A 22,026-nucleotide genomic window follows, 5' to 3' on the forward strand; every position below is an offset into this window, starting at 1 on the left:
TTTAAAATAAATTTAAAGTGCCCAATTCTTTTTTTCTTCTAATTAAGGTGCTATTTAACGTGGCCAACACACCGACTACCCTGCACATCTTTGGGTTTGGGTTGTGGGGGTGAGACCCACGCAGACATGGGGAGAATGTGCAAACTCCACACGGACAGTGACGCAAGGCTGGGATCGAACCTGGGTGCTTGGCACCATGAGGTAGCAGTGCTAACCACTGCACCACCGTGCCACCCTTCATCAAACATAGATACACTGCTCTCTGTTTCTGCAGTTCCACTGACACTGGGGCAGTCAACTACACACTCACTGCCTGCCTACATGGAGATGCCCCGTTTCTGCCCCATCTCTGCTTTGGATCCATTACCTGTTCCTCTATCCATGCTATATTACCCACAACTCCTTGAGCCTTATCTGCCTTTTGTTGGCAATGTGGCACCACATTGAATGCATTTTGTAAATCCCGGGATACAACATCTATTGATTCCGCTTTACCGACACTACTGGTTACATCCGCAAAAAGCTTTAACAAACAGAATTTTGCTTTAGTAAAACCATGTTGACTAGTTCTAAACAATAATTTCCTTTTCTCAGTCTCTGACCTGAGCTGCACTGTCACCGAGCTGCACTGTCCCGGTGCTGCACTCTCACAGAGCTGCAGCGTCCCCGAGCTGCACTGTCCCCGAGCTGCACTGTCTCTGAGCTGCACTGTCCCCGAGCTGCACTGTCCCCGAGCTGCCCTGTCTCTGAGCTGCCCTGTCTCTGAGCTGCACTGTCCCCGAGCTGCACTGTCCCCGAGCTGCCCTGTCTCTGAGCTGCCCTGTCTCTGAGCTGCACTGTCCCCGAGCTGCACTGTCCCCGAGCTGCCCTGTCTCTGAGCTGCCCTGTCCCCGAGCTGCCCTGTCTCTGAGCTGCACTGTCCCCGTGCTGCACTCTCACAGAGCTGCAGCGTCCCCGAGCTGCCCTGTCCCCGAGCTGCCCTGTCCCCGAGCTGCCCTGTCTCTGAGCTGCCCTGTCCCCGAGCTGCCCTGTCTCTGAGCTGCACTGTCCCCGTGCTGCACTCTCACAGAGCTGCAGCGTCCCCGAGCTGCACTGTCCCCGTGCTGCACTCTCACAGAGCTGCAGCGTCCCCGAGCTGCACTGTCCCCGTGCTGCACTCTCACAGAGCTGCAGCGTCCCCGAGCTGCACTGTCTCTGAACTGCACTGTCCCCGAGCTGCACTGGCCCCGAGCTGCACTGTCCCCGAGCTGCACTGTGTCTGAGATGCACTGTCCCCGAGCTGCACTGGCCCCGAGCTGCACTGTCCCCGAGCTGCACTGTCCCCGAGCTGCCCTGTCTCTGAGCTGCACTGTCCCCGAGCTGCACTGTCCCCGAGCTGCACTGTCCCCGAGCTGCACTGTCCCCGAGCTGCACTGTCCCCGAGCTGCCCTGTCCCCGAGCTGCATTGTCCCCGAGCTGCACTGTCCCCGAGCTGCACTGTCCCCGAGCTGCACTGCCCCGAGCTGCACTGTGTCTGAGCTGCAGTGTCCCCGAGCTGCACTGTGCCCGAGCTGCACTGTCCCCGAGCTGCACTGTCCCCGAGCTGCACTGTCCCCGAGCTGCACTGTCCCCGAGCTGCACTGTCCCCGAGCTGCACTGTCCCCGAGCTGCACTGTCCCCGAGCTGCACTGTCCCCGAGCTGCACTGTCCCCGAGCTGCACTGTGTCTGAGCTGCAGTGACCCCGAGCTGCACTGTCCCCGAGCTGCACTGTGTCTGAGCTGCACTGTGCCCGAGCTGCACTGCCCCGAGCTGCAGTGTCTCCGAGCTGCACTGACCCCGAGCTGCAGTGTCCCCGAGCGGCACTGTCTCCGAGCTGCACTGTCCCCGAGCTGCACTGTCCCCGAGCTGCCCTGTCCCCGAGCTGCACTGTCCCCGAGCTGCACTGTCTCCGAGCTGCACTGGCCCCGAGCTGCACTGTCTCCGAGCTGCACTGTCTCCGAGCTGCACTGTGTCTGAGCTGCACTGTCCCCGAGCTGCACTTTCTCCGAGCTGCCCTGTCTCCGAGCTGCACTGTCCCCGAGCTGCCCTGTCCCTGAGCTGCACTGTCCCCAAGCTGCACTGTCCCCGTGCTGCACTCTCACAGAGCTGCAGCGTCCCCGAGCTGCACTGTCTCTGAGCTGCACTGTCCCCGAGCTGCACTGGCCCCGAGCTGCACTGTCCCCGAGCTGCACTGTGTCTGAGATGCACTGTCCCCGAGCTGCACTGGCCCCGAGCTGCACTGTCCCCGAGCTGCACTGTCCCCGAGCTGCCCTGTCTCTGAGCTGCACTGTCCCCGAGCTGCACTGTCCCCGAGCTGCACTGTCCCCGAGCTGCACTGTCCCCGAGCTGCACTGTCCCCGAGCTGCATTGTCCCCGAGCTGCACTGTCCCCGAGCTGCACTGTCCCCGAGCTGCACTGCCCCGAGCTGCACTGTGTCTGAGCTGCAGTGTCCCCGAGCTGCACTGTCCCCGAGCTGCCGTGTCCCTGAGCTGCACTGTCCCCGAGTTGCACTGTCCCCGAGCTGCACTGTCCCCGAGCTGCACTGTCCCCGAGCTGCACTGTCCCCGAGCTGCACTGTCCCCGAGCTGCACTGTCCCCGAGCTGCACTGCCCCGAGCTGCACTGTGTCTGAGCTGCAGTGACCCCGAGCTGCACTGTCCCCGAGCTGCACTGTGTCTGAGCTGCACTGTGCCCGAGCTGCACTGCCCCGAGCTGCAGTGTCTCCGAGCGGCACTGTCTCCGAGCTGCACTGTCCCCGAGCTGCCCTGTCCCCGAGCTGCACTGTCCCCGAGCTGCAGTGTCCGCGAGCGGCACTGTCTCCGAGCTGCACTGTCCCCGAGCTGCCCTGTCCCCGAGCTGCACTGTCCCCGAGCTGCACTGTCTCCGAGCTGCACTGTCTCCGAGCTGCACTGTCCCCGAGCTGCACTGTCTCCGAGCTGCACTGTGCCCGAGCTGCACTGTCTCCGAGCTGCACTGTCCCCGAGCTGCACTGTCCCCGAGCTGCACTGTCCCCGGCCTGCACTGTGTCTGAGCTGCACTGTCCCCGAGCTGCACTTTCTCCGAGCTGCCCTGTCTCCGAGCTGCACTGTCCCCGAGCTGCCCTGTCCCTGAGCTGCACTGTCCCCGAGCTGCACTGTGCCCGAGCTGCACTGTCCCCGAGCTGCACTGTCCCCGAGCTGCACTGTCCCCGAGCTGCCCTGTCCCCGAGCTGCCCTGTCCCCGAGCTGCACTGTCACCGAGCTGCACTGTCCCCGAGCTGCCCTGTCCCCGAGCTGCACTGTCCCTGAGCTGCACTGTCTCTGAGCTGCACTGACCCCGAGTTTCATTGTCTCTGAGCTGCAGTGTCCCCGAGCTGCACTGTCCCCGAGCTGCACTGTCCCCGAGCTGCAATGTCCTTGAGCTGCACTTTCTCCGAGCTGCACTGTGCCCGAGCTGCACTGTCCCCGAGCTGCACTGTCCCTGAGCTGCACTGTCCCTGAGCTGCAATGTCCTTGAGCTGCACTTTCTCCGAGCTGCACTGTCCCCGAGCTGCACTGACCCTGAGCTGCACTGTCCCCGAGCTGCACTGTCCCCGAGCTGCACTGTCCCCGAGCTGCCCTGTCTCTGTGCTGCACTGTCCCCGAGCTGCCCTGTCCCCGAGCTGCACTGTCCCCGAGCTGCACTGTCCCCGTGCTGCAGTGTCACAGAGCTGCACTGTGCCCGAGCTGCACTGTCCCCGAGCTGCACTGTCCCCGAGCTGCAGTGTCTCCGAGCTGCACTGTCCCCGAGCTGCACTGTCCCCGTGCTGCAGTGTCACAGAGCTGCACTGTGCCCGAGCTGCACTGTCCCCGAGCTGCACTGTCCCCGAGCTGCACTGTCCCCGAGCTGCCCTGTCTCCGAGCTGCACTGTCCCCGAGCTGCACTGTCACCGAGCTGCACTGTCCCCGAGCTGCATTGTCCCCGAGCTGCCCTGTCCCCGAGCTGCATTGTCCCCGAGCTGCACTGTCCCCGAGCTGCACTGTCCCCGAGCTGCACTGCCCCGAGCTGCACTGTGTCTGAGCTGCAGTGTCCCCGAGCTGCACTGTCCCCGAGCTGCACTGTCCCCGAGCTGCACTGCCCCGAGCTGCACTGTCCCCGAGCTGCACTGTCCCCGAGCTGCACTGTCCCCGAGCAGCACTGTCCCCGAGCTGCACTGCCCCGAGCTGCACTGTGTCTGAGCTGCAGTGACCCCGAGCTGCACTGTCCCCGAGCTGCACTGTGTCTGAGCTGCACTGTGCCCGAGCTGCACTGCCCCGAGCTGCAGTGTCTCCGAGCTGCACTGACCCCGAGCTGCAGTGTCCCCGAGCGGCACTGTCTCCGAGCTGCACTGTCCCCGAGCTGCCCTGTCCCCGAGCTGCACTGTCCCCGAGCTGCACTGTCTCCGAGCTGCACTGTCTCCGAGCTGCACTGTCTCCGAGCTGCACTGTCCCCGAGCTGCACTGTCTCCGAGCTGCACTGTCTCTGAGCTGCACTGTGCCCGAGCTGCACTGTCTCCGAGCTGCACTGTCCCCGAGCTGCACTGTCCCCGAGCTGCACTGTCCCCGAGCTGCACTGTCCCCGAGCTGCACTGTGTCTGAGCTGCACTGTCCCCGAGCTGCACTTTCTCCGAGCTGCCCTGTCTCCGAGCTGCACTGTCCCCGAGCTGCACTGTCCCCGAGCTGCCCTGTCCCTGAGCTGCACTGTCCCCGAGCTGCACCGTGCCCGAGCTGCACTGTCCCCGAGCTGCACTGTCCCTGAGCTGCACTGACCCCGAGCTGCCCTGTCCCCGAGCTGCACTGTCTCTGAGCTGCACTGACCCCGAGTTTGATTGTCTCTGAGCTGCACTGACCCCGAGTTTCATTGTCCCCGAGCTGCAGTGTCCCCGAGCTGCACTGTCCCCGAGCTGCACTGTCCCCGAGCTGCACTGTCCCCGAGCTGCACTGTCCCCGAGCTGCACTGTCCCCGAGCTGAACTGTCCCCGAGCTGCACTGTCCCCGAGCTGAACTGTCCCCGAGCTGCACTGTCCCTGAGCTGCACTGCCCCGAGCTGCACTTTCCCTGAACTGCAATGTCCTTGAGCTGCACTTTCTCCGAGCTGCACTGTCCCCGTGCTGCACTCTCACAGAGCTGCACTGTCCCCGAGCTGCACTGACCCTGAGCTGCACTGTCCCCGAGCTGCACTGTCCCCGAGCTGCACTGTCTCTGTGCTGCACTGTCCCCGAGCTGCCCTGTCTCTGTGCTGCACTGTCCCCGAGCTGCACTGTCCCCGAGCTGCCGTGTCCCCGAGCTGCACTGTCCCCGTGCTGCAGTGTCACAGAGCTGCACTGTGCCCGAGCTGCACTGTCCCCGTGCTGCAGTGTCCCTGAGCTGCACTGTCCCCGAGCTGCACTGTCCCCGAGCTGCACTGTCTCTGTGCTGCACTGTCCCCGAGCTGCCCTGTCTCTGTGCTGCACTGTCCCCGAGCTGCACTGTCCCCGAGCTGCCGTGTCCCCGAGCTGCACTGTCCCCGTGCTGCAGTGTCACAGAGCTGCACTGTGCCCGAGCTGCACTGTCCCCGAGCTGCACTGTCCCCGAGCTGCACTGTCCCCGAGCTGCAGTGTCTCCGAGCTGCACTGTCCCCGAGCTGCACTGTCCCTGAGCTGCACTGTCCCCGAGCTGCAGTGTCTCTGAGCTGCCCTGTCTCCGAGCTGCACTGTCTCCGAGCTGCACTGTCCCTGAGCTGCCCTGTCCCCGAGCTGCACTGTCCCCGAGCTGCAGTGTCTCCGAGCTGCACTGTCCCCGAGCTGCACTGTCCCTGAGCTGCACTGTCCCCGAGCTGCAGTGTCTCTGAGCTGCACTGACTCTGAGCTGCAGTGTCCCCGAACTGCACTGTCCCCGAGCTGCATTGTCCCCGAGCTGCAGTGTCCCCGAGCTGCCCTGTCCCCGACCTGCAGTGTCCCTGAGCTGCGGTGACCCCGAGCTGCACTGTCCCCAAGCTGCACTGTCCCCGAGCTGCCCTGTCTCTGAGCTGCACTGTCCCCGAGCTGCACTGTCCCCGAGCTGCACTGTCCCCGAGCTGCCCTGTCTCTGAGCTGCACTGTCCCCGAGCTGCACTGTCCCCGAGCTGCACTGTCCCCGAGCTGCACTGTCCCCGAGCTGCACTGTGCCCGAGCTGCAGTTTCCCCGAGCTGCACTGTCTCCGAGCTGCACTGTGCCCGAGCTGCACTGTCCCCGAGCTGCACTGTCCCCGAGCTGCACTGTCTCCGAGCTGCACTGTCCCCGAGCTGCACTGTCCCCGAGCTGCACTGTCCCTGAGCTGCACTGTGCCCGAGCTGCACTGTCCCCGAGCTGCACTGTGCCCGAGCTGCACTGTGCCCGAGCTGCAGTGTCCCCGAGCTGCCTTGTCCCCGAGCTGCACTGTCCCCGAGCTGCAGTGTCCCCGAGCTGCACTGTCCCCGAGCTGCACTGTCCCCGAGCTGCACTGTCACCGAGCTGCACTGTGCCCGAGCTGCAGTGTCTCGGAGCTGCACTGTCCCCGAGCTGCACTGTCCGAAAATCTTGGATATTAAAACTCTTATGGTACATGAGGGGACTTTTCTCTCTGGTCTCTGTGCTTGCCTCATAAGCAGCTGTTCACCTATTACTTCTGCCCTGCCTTCTTCTCCTGAACCTAGAAAATCTGCCTTTTTGGACAATGATCCAGTTTATTTTAAAGGCTCGACTGAGCCTCCCTCTACACTCAGCTCACAGAGATTTCCTTTTGACATTAAATCTGTGCCTTCCGCTTCTTGCCCCAGTCACCAGTCCTGTTCCCTATTTCCTGTCCAGAATCCTCATGAGTTTGAATCCCTCTATCAAATCTCCTCTCGAGCAAGGAGAATAATCTCCCTTCTGCAAGGTGAATAATCCCAATTTTTCCAATCCGTCAACCTAACTCCAGCTCTTCAGTACTGGGACCGCTGTGGTGAATCTTTTCTGCTTCATGAATACCTTTACGGGTTTAGATGGAAACTGTTGAGAACATTACCATCAAGTGAAGATGACACACAGTAGCTGTCATAGCTCAAGGTCAAGAACCTCCTTCAACTTTCAATGCAACACAGGCCCCAAAGATAAGTTTATAAATATTCATGATACATAACTTCACGTAGTTTTGATGAAAGCATTTTGACATTACTATTGCAAATCCTTGCTTGCTCAGTCTTATCTTGCTGCAACATGTGTCCCTCAGATTGCCCAGCCTCAGGTGCCTGAGTAACTCTGAATGGCTTGATGCTCGGCTCCTTCCATGACATGCTTCATTGACACTGCTATTGAGTGGCTTGTTTGTGAAGATTAGCTCGTAATGGGTGGATCAGTAGCTCGAGGGGTTCCCACCTCCTTCTCATTGTTACCAAAGAATCTTTTCCTGAGGAAGACATTTTTGTGTTGTTCGAGAGTTGGACTGAATTGATTCCTGATTGGTCCTCGTTCCCGCAGCAACACATCTCTAAATAAGGAAACTGAAGCCACAGAATAAGGGCGAGAAATAAGAGATGGAACGAGGGTGAGAAATGAAAACAAAAGAAGAAATTATAAGAAATTATAGGTGTCGAAGCACATTCACACACACGTGTTCCCATTCACAAACACTCACTCTCACACTCACTCACACGCTCACTCACACTCATACTTACACACACTTGCTCTCATTTATACACACTCACACTCACTGGCTCACATTCACACACATTCACTCTCCCTACATTCACACACACTTGCACACACATTGACTCACACACATACTCACTCTCACTCACATTCATTCATACACACATACTCACACTCACTCACACTCACTCACATACTCACACTTAGTCACACTCACTCATACTCACACATTCATTCACATACTCGCACACTCACACTCACTTTCACATTTGGACACACACTCGCACACACAATCACACACATTCATTCACTCACAGTCATTCACACTCACTCTGAGGTGCTCTCAAATGCACAATCATTCACACTCACATACTTACACTTACAGACTCATTTGCACACATACAGGCTCCTACTCGGACACTCGCTCACGCTCACATGTTCCGCTCACTCATTCACACTCACATTCACTCACATATACTCACACTCAATCACTCTCACACACGTTCACTCATGCTCACTCACACACACATTCACACTCACATTCACTCACATACAGTCACTCATACATATTGTCACATGTGCACTCACACACTTACTCACACTCACTCACACACCCCCACTCACTCTCACACACACACTCACACTTACTCACTCAAACTCTCAGTTGCACACTCACTTACCCACTCACGTGCACACAGAGACACTGCAGAGGTCCAGACTAAAGCTCTGGAGACACCGACTCAAATTTCCCCATGCCACCTGGTTGAATTTAAATTTGCTTCATAAATCTGGAATATAGAACTAGTCTCAGCAATGGTGACCAGAGAACTATCACCGATTACTGTAAAACCCCACCTGGTTCACTAATGTCCTTTTAGGGAAGGAAATCTGCCGTCCTTACCTGGTCTGGCCTACATGTGACTCCAGACCCACAGCAAAGAGGTTGCCCTCAGAAGTGACCCAGCGAGGACACTCAGTTCGAGGGCAATAAGTGCTGGTCTTACCCAGTGACACTCACATCCAGTGAATAAAGGGAAAGAAATCACAAAGAGAATAATCTTATTGTCACAAGTAGGCTTCAATGAAGTTACCTGAAAATCCACATTCCGGCGCCTGTTCGGGGAGGCCGGTACGGGAATTGAACCCGCGCTGCTGGCATTGTTCTGCATTACAAGCCAGCTGTTTAGCCCACTGTGCTAACATTAAGCACACTCAGTCTTCTTTCTGGAGACATTCTGGGGGAGTGAGATATAGGTTGGGAAAGAGAGGCTGGGCAGGCAGTGAATCCTGTCTCTGACTTGACTGTCCAAAGATGTGCAGGTTAGGTGGATTGGCCATGATAAATTGCCCTTAGTGTCCAAAATTGCCCTTAATGTTGGGTGGGGTTACTGGGTTATGGGGATAGGGTGGAGGTGTGGACCTTGGGTAGGGTGCTCTTTCCAGGAGCCGGTGCAGACTCGATGGGCTGAATGGCCTCCTTCGGCACTGTAAATTCTATGTCTATGTTTCTCACGGTCACAAGCCAGGAGATTAAAACAGTGGAAGGAAGAGGAAACGTAATCTTATTTGTTTTTCAACTTGAGGTATCCCTGTCGAAAGAAAAGTTCAGGAATCCTGAAGTGAGTGAGTCAGAGGCAGGGAGCCTCCCACCGAGCAAAGCTGTGCTTGACTCCACCTGCCTGCCCTGTGTCAGCTCCTGGGGAAAAGGGGAGGGAGAGGGAGCCGGCCCATCAGGGGGTTCGATTCCCCCACACCCCCCTCTTCGCTTCTTGCTGCTGTGGTGAGATGTGAGAGCTGATCCATGGGGACGTGCCCCGTGCCTGCTGCACAGACCACCCAAAGCCCCGCCTGAGGTTCAGAGCCCAGGCTGGGGGGGAGCAGCCAGCAATGTCTCCCCCGTCGGCAGCCACCCTCAGCCTGGCTGCTGCCGCCTGCCTGCTGCTGCTGCTGTCCGCCGCGGGTGCTGGCCTCCGACCCCGGCGGGAGTGGTGGCAGATCGAGGCTGCGAAGCGGGGCATTCTGGAGTCGCTGGGACTGGAGCGGCCGCCGGTGGTGAGGGAGCGGGCCAGCCGCCAGGAGGAGGACAGGATGTTGCAGCTCTTCCTGCAGCGAGGCAGCCGGCGGCAGCACAACGCGAGCGGCAAACTGACCTACTCCACACCCCCTGCCCGCTCACTCCACCGCCTGCCAGTGCAGAGTGAGTACACTGCCGTCCCACACACACACCATCAAAGGGAGTGTGAGGGAGTGAGACCCGGCTGAGTGTGATAGCGTGTGTGTGAGAAAGTGACAGTCTGTGTGTGAGAGCCTCAGTGTGTTTGTGAGAGGGAGTGAGTGTGACAGATTGTGAGCAAGTGTGTGTGAGAGAATGCGCGTGAGCGTGTGACAGATTGTGAGCAAGTTTTGAAAGTGTGAGAGAGAATGTGAGTGGGAGGGGGGGTGTGTGAGTGTGACAGATTGTGAGCAAGTTTTGAAAGTGTGAGAGAGAATGTGAGTGTGACAGATTGTGAGCAAGTTTTGAAAGTGTGAGAGAGAATGTGAGTGGGAGAGGGGGTGTGTGAGTGTGACAGATTGTGAGCAAGTTTTGAAAGTGTGAGAGAGAATGTGAGTGGGAGGGGGGGGTGTGTGTGAGTGTGACAGATTGTGAGCAAGTTGTGAAAGTGTGAGAGAGAATGTGAGTGTGACATATTGTGAGCAAGTTTTGAAAGTGTGAGAGCGAATGTGAGTGAGAGAGTGTGTGAGTGTGACAGATTGTGAGCAAGTTTTGAAAGTGTGAGAGAGAATGTGAGTGGGAGAGGGGGTGTGTGAGTGTGACAGATTGTGAGCAAGTTTTGAAAGTGTGAGAGAGAATGTGAGTGGGAGGGGGGTGTGTGAGTGTGACAGATTGTGAGCAAGTTGTGAAAGTGTGAGAGAGAATGTGAGTGTGACATATTGTGAGCAAGTTTTGAAAGTGTGAGAGCGAATGTGAGTGAGAGAGGGTGTGTGAGTGTGACAGATTGTGAGCAAGTTTTGAAAGTGTGAGAGAGAATGTGAGTGGGAGAGGGGGTGTGTGAGTGTGACAGATTGTGAGCAAGTTTTGAAAGTGTGAGAGAGAATGTGAGTGGGAGAGGGGGTGTGTGAGTGTGACAGATTGTGAGCAAGTTTTGAAAGTGTGAGAGAGAATGTGAGTGTGACATATTGTGAGCAAGTTTTGAAAGTGTGAGAGCGAATGTGAGTGAGAGAGTGTGTGTGAGTGTGACAGATTGTGAGCAAGTTTTGAAAGTGTGAGAGAATGTGAGTGGGAGAGGGGGTGTGTGAGTGTGACAGATTGTGAGCAAGTTTTGAAAGTGTGAGAGAGAATGAGAGGGGGTGTGTGAGTGTGACAGATTGTGAGCAAGTTGTGAAAGTGTGAGAGCGAATGTGAGTGGGAGAGGGTGTGTGAGTGAGTGTGACAGATTGTGAGCAAGTGTTGAGTGTGTGTGAGAGAATGCGCATGTGTATGACAGGTTGTGAGCGAGTTTTAAAAGTGAGAGCGAATGTGAGTGGGAGAGTGTGTGAGTGAGTGTGACAGATTGTGAGCAAGTTTTAAAAGTGAGAGCGAATGTGAGTGGGAGAGGGGGTGTGTGAGTGTGACAGATTGTGAGCAAGTTTTGAAAGTGTGAGAGAATGTGAGTGTGAGAGAGAGGGAGTGGGTGAGTGTGACAGATTGGGGGAGGGCACAGTAGCATAGTGGTTAGCACATTGCTTTACAACTCCAGGGTCCCAGGTTCGATTCCCGGCTTGGGTCACCGTCTGTGCGGAGTCTGCACGTCCTCCCCATGTCTGCGTGGGTTTCCTCCGGGTGCTCCGGTTTCCTCCCACAGTCCAAAGATGTGCAGGTTAGGTGGATTGGCCATCATAAATTGCCCTTGCTGTCCAAAAAGGTTGAGTGGGGTTACTAAAAGGTGTGAGGTTAGGTAGGGTGCTCTTTCCAAGGGCCGGCGCAGACTCGATGGCCCGAATAGCCTCCTTCTGCACTGTAAATTCTATGATTCTATGATTGTGAGCAAGTGTTGAATGTGTGAGAGAGAATGTGCTTGAGTGACAGAGTGACAGGGAGTATAGGTATGAGGGGGGTGTGAGTGAGAAACTGTGGGAGAGTACAAGAGTTTTTATTTATGGGCGACACTGGTGAAGCCAAGATTTGTTCCCATCTCTAATTGCCTTGAATTTGGCCATTTCAGAGTCAACCACATTGCTGTGGGTCAGGAGTCGCATAGAGGCAGATGGAGTTTTTTTCCTAAATAATCAGTGATAGTTTCACAGTCACCATTACTGAGACTACCTTTTGAATTCCAGGTTTATTAACTGAATCAAATGGGCCTCTGGGTTCCTAGCCCAGTGACATTACCACCACACCACTCTCTCCCCATTTAGAGGAGCACCTCACTGAGAGAGTATAGGAGCAAATAACTCTGAGTGAATCTGTCAGTGACTCAGCAGGTGAGTGTGCGTGAGAGCATCTCACTGAGCGAATGTGGGTGAGTGTGTGTGACTCACCGTGGGAGTGTGTAGTGTGTGTTGAAGTGACAATAATCTCAGTCCTAACCAGAGCTGACACCAGCATACACATTTATCGATGAACCAAGCAGATTGAGTTCACCAGCACTGTGTCCCCTCGCGTGTCCCGAGGTTCCCAAAGGTTTTTGTGGCATCCCCTATCCCGGGAGTCACGTGTCACCAATCGCACACCTAATTGGTGCCATGTTATTTTGTGAGGTCAGGAAGTGGAGTCAGTCATTAAAGAATATCCAACCTTTGAACTCTCCTTGTAGCCATTTCTAATCAGCGAGACCCCAAGCTGTTACAAACTGTCTCCTGCTGGAGATGTCTGTTGCCTGAACCAGCGTCACCGTTCCTCATTAATTGTCAGTAAAAACCATCACCTTTTCCTGCCCCTGTTGAGCACCAGTTACTATTTCTTAACCCAGTTTTATACCCAATTGTTCTCCCCACAGTTGAAACAGCAAGAGGCAGTGGAGTGAATGCTCAAGGGAAGATAGACTTTGCTGGGAGACTAATCTTGAGCATCTCCAGGAGTAAGGCCATTTACCCAGGTTTAAAGATTCTTCGGGCTGAATTAAAATTTTATAAACATCTCCGAATCACCGAACATCTGGAAAGGTTGAATTCCAGCTCGGGATGGCAGGTTACTGTTTACAAAATATTGGAGACCAGGAGTCAGGGTGAAGAGCAATCCCAACCGATCGATTCCAAGGTCCTGAACTCTGGGACCATCGTCACCTTCAGCCTCAATGTCACGCCAATTATTCAACTCTGGACAGACAGTCAGCAGCAGCAAGTCCAAATGCAGCTCAAGGTTTACCCATACCCCCCTGAGACTTTACTGTCGACCACACGTAAAAGTGATTACCTGAGACTGGAAGTTGAGACCGAGGAGGTGCAGAGTATCAGGAGAGGACGTCGAGCAATTAGCTCAACTGAGGACTGTTTGAGGAAACAGAAGAGTTGCTGCAGAAAATCTTTGCTGGTGTCGTTCAAAGAGATCGGGTGGAATGATTGGATCAGGGCACCTGAGTCCTACAATATGTATAACTGCGGAGGTTCGTGCCCTGCCAATTACAAACCGGCCAATATGCATGCAATGATTAAATCCGCAATGCATCAACTCTCTGGCGCTGCCAGCCCCGGACTCTGCTGTAATCCTGCAGCCTATGAACCTATGACACTGTTGCACTACAGCAGTGAGGGCAAGCTCACACTGACCGCCTTTGATGACATGATTGTCACCAATTGTCACTGCTCCTAATATCCCTGATACCTCTTTGCATCCTCAACCATCAGGGTCCACACTGCCAATCACCTACCAGTGTCCATACTATCCAATAGCCACCAGTAGGTGAAGGAGGTGAGCTGCTCGGAGAAAGGCCCCAAGCTCCGGGCAGGGGCCTAGGACCAGGGGAGTGACCTCAAACTGGAGGGAGAAGTGCTGGTGAGGGCGGGGGCGGGGGGGGGGGGGGGGGGGGGGGGGGGGGGGGGAATCAAACCGGGGGGGGAGGAGCCGCAAGCCAGTGGGAGGGGCATCAGGCCACGGACATTAAGATAGGTGATATGGATGTAAATTAGCAGAGGGCCCCAAAGGCAGGAGATGGAGCACCCTGGGCTAAATCGCTGGCTTTGAAAGCAGACCAAGGCAGGCCAGCAGCACGGTGCAATTCCTGTACCAGCCTCCCCAAACAGGCGCCGGAATGTGGCGACTAGTGGCTTTTCACAGTACCTTCATTGAAGCCTACTCGTGCCAATAAGCGATTTTCATTTCACATAGTTACCAGATCAAAGAACATCAGAGCCAGATTTACATATTGAAAAGATCCCACAACCGTGTCAGCCAATAACAGCAGGTTGAGCTTGTGGAAGGGGGAGGTCTGTCCAATTCTGTCAGTGTAGGGAGGTAGTCAAGTCACAAGAGGTCAGTGGGGGTCAGTCCCACTGGTTCAATGGGGTCAAGTCACACACAGGTTATTGGAGCCAGTCACACAGGTTCAGTCAGACGGGGGTTCAGTGGGGACAGTCACGGGGTTCAGTGAGGGGGGGACAGTCACACAGGGTCAGTCAGACGGGGGTTCAGTGGGGACAGTCACGGGGTTCAGTGAGGGGGGGACAGTCGCACAGGTTCAGTCACACGGGGGGGTCAGTGGGCACAGTCACGGGGTTCAGTGAGGATGCGGGGGGGGGGGAGTCACACAGGGTCAACAGGTCATCAGTCATATGGGGTCTGTGGGCGAGTTGGGGGGGGGGTTAATCCTGACCCACAACACACCATATTGCATTTGATATTTATTTATAAAGGTATTTATTGTTAATCTTTAATTTATTGGAATGTTTTCTTAGCTGATAAATCAAGTATTTTGTGAGGGGAATTGTTTGCAAAGTATGCATATTTTGGATGTATTTTGTACATTTATACAATAAAATATTTAAGATAATCATAAAAGCCTCCACGTTTTCCATCAGGGAAAAGACAAAACACTGTCCAAGTTTTAGTTCTTCGTGTTGAACAGTGAAATGTTTTTCCGATGAACCTTGGGGCTGACTAGGGACCAAAAGAACGATTAACGTTGAAGGCAAAAGGCATTAACATAGACAACTCTGCATTGGTGTTTACCAAGAAAAATGACCTTGCCAAAACAAAGCTGATCAAGGAGGTTGCTCAGACACAGGGTGGTACGGATATTGATAAAGAGGAGGTATTACAATGGCTGTCCATGCTTAAAATTTAATCACAAGATCGGCTGAGACACATCTGAGGGCACTGAGGGAAATAATGGTGGAAATGAAAGAGACAATGGCCATAATCTTTCAAACCTACTTCGATTAAGGACATATGAATTAAGGGCAGGGGTAGGCCATTCAGCCACTTGAGCCTGTCCCGTCATTCAATACGATCTTGGGCTTGGGTTTGTTTATTGTCACATGTACCGCGGTACAGTGAAAAGTATTCTGCGTACAGTCCAGACAGATCATTCCATACATGAAAAAAAAACATTGGGCATATATAAATAAATAATGCAAATACATAGACACAGGCATCGGGTGAAGCGTACAGGAGTGTAGTACTGCTCAGTAGAGAAGGTATGTGAAGAGATCAGGGACGGGATTCTCCGTTCGACACCAAAATCAGGAAAAGCGATTGGGCGGAGAATCGGTTCCAATGCCAAAATGCTCCAGCACCTCGACAGCAGCGTCAATGCGTACTCGGAACGCGCTCATTTGCATATCATTCGCGGGCCTGACCCTATATTCTCCGGGGGCCTCCGCGATTCTCTGCCTCCGATGGGCCGAGTTCCCGACAGCGTGGTTCACTTGTGTTTTTAAACATCGTGAAGCTGGCATGGCGGCTGCCGAGGGAGGGAGAGGGGGTACGGAAGGTGCCCAACACCAACATCGCCATGGTTTACTGACAGTTGTGCCACGGGGTGGGGGGGGGGGGGGCTGCTGCCAGATCCGGGGGAGTAGTGGGGGGTGGCAAGGAGGTGGGGGGTGGGGTCGGGGGGGGGGGGGGGGGGCGGGAATGGACCACCATTGCCGCAAGCAGCAAGGCAGCCATGCAGCTGCGCAAGCCACTGACTGCCCATTCTGAACTTAGGGGCAGGGGTCTCCCTCCCAGACCACTCCACTGGGTGCCCCTGGCCCCAGCCAACCCATCAGCTGGATGGGCCGCTCCAGCACAACCAGTGCCATTGTGTTGGTTGGGATAAATGTGTGTAGGGAGTGTAATGTGTATGTGCGGCTGCGGCTTGTCAGCCTCGCGAGGGTCCCGGTGAATCCCGCAACACTTTTCAATGGAATCGATTGTGTTGCACACGGCACCAGTGCTAGCCTCCCAAAGGTAGCGGAATCAGTCCAGGTGCGGCGCCGGTTTTTCTGTTGTAAAAGTCCACGGATTCTGCGTTGGCGCCAACACTTCGGGCTGGATTCTCCGCCGGCGGGATGCTCCATTTTGCCAGCACTCTGGGGGTTTCCCGACGACGTGGGGCTGCTCCACAATGGGAATCCTCATTGACCAGCCGGCGAAACGGAGCATCCTGCCGGCGGGGTGAAACAGAAATGTGGCACAGCGGGACGGAGAATCCAACAATCCGAGGCAGCTAGATCAACACTGAAAATGTGGCAGCCTCAGTGGAGACTTTGGTGCGGGCATTCTGTCCCGCACTGGCGCAGGGTATGAACTCCATGGTGCAGGCACTTGTGGGTATCCATGAGTACCAGCGTTAGAGAACAGAGGGGCTCCTGGCCCTCACACTAGCTTTGCGGTCCAGGAGGAAGCCATAGTGGGAAAGGGAAGCCGAGGGCCTTCCAGCAGGAGTCTCTGGGAGTGTCCAGCCATCTGACTCCCTTCCATCTGTGGCTATTCCAGCTCCAGCCCCGCACACCAAGGTGGGTGGTGCCACCATGCTGCAGCACCCTGAAAAGCAGGTTGGGGTCCTCTGGGTCCCAACCCTCCAGAGGACATCTGCCAACGTCATCACAAGCAACAGGGCGTGGCAGACAGCAGACTGCCTCCACCTCTGCCGTGGATCCTGGGCAGACACCAAGGCATAGCAGCAGGGTTAAGACTTGAAGAATGTTTAGTTGCACACAGTGGGCACAGGTGTTGTTGGGCACTTGTAGAAAGTCAGCTCTTAAGTAAGTGCCTCAACCACCTCTGTCAATGAATGAAAACTCATTCTTTGCACCCTCTCTGTGGCTCCCTGCACTCATTGGATTTCTCTATACAGTGCTGCTGAGATAACTGGGTCCATCCAACACTGAAAGGCTGGATGCTCAGACACAGAGCCTCCTCCAACTCCTCCCTGTAACGCAGGCAACACATTGGTTGACGTTCTCTCACAGTGACAGAACACAGTCGTGCCAGTGTCTCCCTGGTAATGAGGAGGCTCCCGCCCCGCAATGGTCAAGCCCACCATTCAACCCAGTAATTGGGGAAATTCAGATCTCAGCACATCGATACCAGTGGCTCGACCCTTGTAAGCACTGCGACACTGATTCTCATGGGCAGCTCTAACCATAGGCACCAGGAGAGATGAGCCTGTATGTGCAACATTGCCCTGATATCACTGGTCGCTGGGACTTTGCCTGAAGCCACACAAGAGTCAAACATTCACAGTAGCTCTTTGACGAGTAATGCTTCTCCTCATCATCATCTTCCTGCAATGATGTGAGGAGGGGCGACCGTTGACCTACTGTGGCATGAGCCATATCAGGTTTCAGTGAGCTGGGCCAGCAAACAGTCAACAAGGGACATTTCCCATGATGGGGCTCTCGTGGGCAACCTAGTCCTGGTCATCTGTAAAACGTGAGGCTATCAGAGGGTCCTGAGCTCTTCTTCCCCCTCTCGCCCTCACCACCGCATAGCAGCCTCCCTCTGCCTCCTCCAGGCTTCCTCCTCCTCAGCCACCTCTATGTCCTCCTCACCAGAGGAGATGTGCCGCTCCTCCATCTCCTCCCTGGCCAGCTCCTCACTGCATTGGAGCATTGGGTTGTGGTAACAGCACAGACAACCACAATAGCGAAGCCCTCTCGGAATTGTATTGCAGGGCTACACCTGATTAGTCCAGGTGCTGGAACCTCATCTTCAACATCCCAGTAATGAGTAGCATGCGCCTCATTATAAGGTGTCTCTGCTGCACTCTGTGACCTCTGCACAGGCATCATCAGACACGTCCCCAACAATCGCTACTTTACACTCCGATCTCAGAATGTTTCCATCTTTCTTCTTGTGTCAGTTGTGTTAGGAATAATTCTCTTTTGAACCTGACAATAAGTTTCAACTCAAGATCAATCGAACACAGGATTGGCTATAATCATTTTAAATATTTCAAACTCCAATCAATCCTGTTAAATAAAAATTATCGCACTCTTACAAGTGTGAGTTTGTATCCAGATTAAAATTCCCACATGTTGATCACAAATATCCTGGAATCATGCCTCTAGCCAGAAAAATATGACTCCAGGTTTTTTGCCAACTGTTTTGACTTAAGTCACTTAGACAAGGATCTCAAAGATCACAACTTCAACAGAAAACATGAACACTTGCAGCAGACACACAAATATCATTCTTTCACAGGCAGCAAAACATATGAACCTTAACGATAACATGACTCGAGAACACGCACATATTCATTTGCTTGTAAAGTTCAAACAGTTAATCATTTCTGCTTTTAACTGCTGTCATTGAGTGCCTATAAATCAACACTCAAACCTTATATCAAGTAATTCAGAGTCATCTTCATGGGCAATTTAAAAATCAATCAATTGTCTACTGAAATAGTTAACTTCTGTGCTTCACTTGTAATGTGTTTTGAAGAATCCAAGTTGAATCACTGCCAAACTACACCCTGACCTTGACCAGACGATACAATCTTGTATTTCTCTTGTCAGGATCTGTTTGCGCAGTATTTTCAATTCCAAGACACTTTTAATATCTTTCAACGATTTTCCGCTAATTTCTACTCCTAAATAGCATTTCTAACCAACCGGCCCGCCAGTCGCCGATCGCGTCCTAAAGAGAGCCAGGAGGTCCTGGTCATGGAGCTACAAGTCTACCACCTCGCTACTGCCGATCCGTTCTTTCCTGATCTGCCTTCACGGCCTCTGCTAACGTTAGCTTTTGTTGCTCTACAAGGACAGTGCTTCTCTCTCATGGGCCACCGACCTGCGTCAATAAATTAGCTATTGAGCTAGAACCCCATCTACTCCATTCCACCCTGGAACACGGTACGTCTCAGGTCTCGGCTCCTGAGGTGTTCGTCCGTTTTTCTTAAAGATTGCTACTGAAACCTGCCGACTGGGCCAGACCAGGGGCTGGTTTAGCATGGGGCTAAATCGCTGGCTTTGAAAGCAGACCAAGGCAAGCCAGCAGCACGGTTCAATTCCCGTACCAGCCTCCTCGAACAGGCGCCGGAATGTGGCGACGAGGGGCTTTTCACAGTAACTTCATTTGAAGCCTACTTGTGACAATAAGCGATTTTCATTTTTCATTTCATTTTCACATGTCTTGGATTACTCCAAGGGTTCTTTGTGATTCGGGCACAATGTAATTAAGAGAAGAATGACAGAAGTTCATCTACTCTACTTTATTGATAAGAATAATATGATATAAGAATATAAGAATAGTATAAGATAAGAATACAACACAAGAATCTCTCGCCCATCAGCTCCCCGTCAGGGACCCCAGTGACGACGGCGGCTTCAAGATTCAGCTCCTGACACCTGCTGCCACTCAGGTCCGAGGTGAAGTCCAGCGAACAAGCAGAAGGCCCTCTTATACAGTGGAATGCACAAGTCCAGGAGAGATAAGCGGCTGAGAAAGTCAGCAAGATGTTGCAAATAGTTGGATAACAAGCATAGTTTGGCATGAGATTGCCTGAGTTTGAACACCTGGCATTTTATGTCCCAGTCAACATCTTGGCCCTGGAAAGCTTCCAGGTATCCTCACAGTGGACAGAATTACCCCATCCCTTACAGTGCCATTGAGCCCATGTGGCGAGTGACTGAGTCCCTGGATGTGAAGAATCTCCTTCAACACTGGTTCTCTCTTGCCTCTGTACATTAGGTCCTGTCTGTAAGCCCTGGCCCACAGCTGGAGCCCTCCAAGCGGCTACTCTCAGTGATCCCCCCCCCTCTGTCCGTGGAGCAGGCCCAGTAACCCCTTCCTCCTCACGGTCCTGCCGCTGCCTCTGGAGAGCCACAAGTCAGCACATTCATTGTCTTTGTCGCCTCATGACAAGAAGGATCACCGGTTCAACTGACTCCACCTCTCTCTCTCCGCACTCACTGCTTGGGAAATTAGAGTGAACATTGTGGCATTCGACTCCTTGCCCTGGCCCACTGCCCAGCCAACACCCGGGAGCAGCCTTCCCATGGTACCAAACTGGTGTGCAGGCCATCAATCTGAGGTCCACTCCGGCTTAAATGCCCAAATGGACAAGCTCCATGCAGGACCCTCTTCCCATTCCACGTGATCTGTTGGCATCAGCCTCAGATATCCTCCTCTGCCCTGAGTTCTGGTGAAAGGCACAGGAATCTGCCACTTGGTAATCCGTAAGGCCCTGTGCGATAAGCGGCTACGTGGGTGGATTGTGGAGAGGGATTCGCCTTGAGAGGACGCTACCGCTGCAATGCCTGTTGGAGCAGGGCGACCTGCTGAGCTTTGAACTTGTCAGGGATGTTATATATCTGCTCAACCTTGTAGCTAATGCTGAAGGCAACCCTCGAGATTGACACGAGGGGGAGTTCAGCACGCAAAGGGTTAACTGCTGACCACTAATCAGTGCCACAAACACACATCAGGGAAAATTTGTTGTGCCAAGTGGCTCATTCATAAAAGCTAATAAATATTAATAGCCATCTGGCAGGTAAGGGGGAGATCGTTGATGTTATAGCTCAATATTCTAGATCACATGTTCCATCATTAAATCACTGGCTCACCCACCTCCCCCCTGCCCACCAACTTCTGCTCAAAGTGGTGGGCCCTACACGCTTTGCCTGCTGGACTCCCACTCACCCAGGCTTTCCAGGCCAGTGCCAGGAAGCTTCCAGAAGACAGAGGTCCTTCAGCCCAGATTTTCAACCTCAGGATGGCAGAGCCTCAGAAGTGGCTTCCCTCCCCTCCCCTTGCCGAATCATTCCTCCTTTAAGGGGAAGAGATGTTCAGGAAGCATTATGCATCTTAAAATCACGGATCCAGTTCATCCCAACTCACATATCAGCTGACATTGCAAAAAGTAAACGAACTTTCTGTCATGATATGCAGACATGGACATAGTGAGATACAAACAGACAGCCAATAAATACACAGAACAGGACATAACCAATCAGCAGGCAGAACACTTGGGGGTGGTTTCCCACTATAAAAGGCACGAGGCACTCACACTCCGCCTCTTTCCACTGGTGACATCTACAGAGTGAGTCAGGGTGTATATATCATATAACTCCTACAGCACGTGGCTAAGAGCTAGTCTGGTTCAGTCAGACAGATTAATCACACTAGGTTAGCAGAGAGTCGAACCCACAGAGGATTGAGCTAACTGTGTGACCGGTTCAATAAATCAGATTGAACTAACTTCAAGGTGTGGAGTATCTCTCAGGCAAATCTGCATCCAGTTGCAGCCTGTGTTATCTTACTGTGCTTAACACAACACTTTCCAATGCAAAAGCGATTTATATTTGTGGGTAAAAGTGTGCAGGAAACACCAGACGCTGTAATAATGCTGAGTATTGATATTTTGAATCTGTGTCATGTGTGCGACAAAACAGGAAAGATAATGGTTTTACAAACTGTGAAGATAACCGCAGGAGATAAGCAGTGTACACTCGATAATCACGTTCACCTTTACAATCACATTGGTTAATCTATAGAGAAACCCATTGTTCTCCGTTGGAAATATTGCCAGGGAATCTCATAGGTCAACTTTCGATGAGAGAGAGGGATTTGATTTAACATGTCATTCAAAAGACAGCATAGTATATTCCTGGATGTAGTATGTTGCTGAGTGTACTATGGGCTGGATTCTCCCTTCCTGAGGCGAAGTGCCAATGCCAACGAAAGGTCCGTGGCATTTCACAACAGGAAGATCGGCGCAAATCCCACACCAATTCTGCTACCGGTGAGGGGCTAGCACCAGTGCCGCTAGAAACACCCGTGGAATATGCTGAAAACGGTTGGAGAATCAACGGATTCCATGCTACACATGTGCAGGGCTGACATGCTGCAACCGCATCATGCCGGGCAAGATGGCGCTGGCCATGCTGGACCACGTACCCGCCCACCCTGACTCCACAGCCCACCTCCTGGCCAACCCCTATCTCTCTCCCCAGCCATGGAAGAAGCCCCTTAGCCAGC

The 22,026-nt window shown here is 53.8% G+C and overlaps 1 protein-coding gene across 1 annotated transcript; it reads left to right on the forward strand.

The window, feature by feature from the left end:
- The first annotated feature begins 9,296 nt into the window (after window positions 1–9,296).
- Window positions 9,297–13,614, forward strand: LOC119953754 (growth/differentiation factor 15-like). Its single transcript, XM_038778340.1, has 2 exons — window positions 9,297–9,840; window positions 12,620–13,614. The coding sequence occupies exons 1-2, from the start codon at window positions 9,531–9,533 to the stop codon at window positions 13,429–13,431; spliced, it is 1,122 nt and encodes a 373-aa protein (XP_038634268.1). The 5' UTR covers window positions 9,297–9,530; the 3' UTR covers window positions 13,432–13,614.
- Window positions 13,615–22,026: the final 8,412 nt, after the last annotated feature.

This window comes from Scyliorhinus canicula, chromosome 18 (assembly GCF_902713615.1).
Source record: "Scyliorhinus canicula chromosome 18, sScyCan1.1, whole genome shotgun sequence".
NCBI classification, from domain to species: domain Eukaryota; kingdom Metazoa; phylum Chordata; class Chondrichthyes; order Carcharhiniformes; family Scyliorhinidae; genus Scyliorhinus; species Scyliorhinus canicula.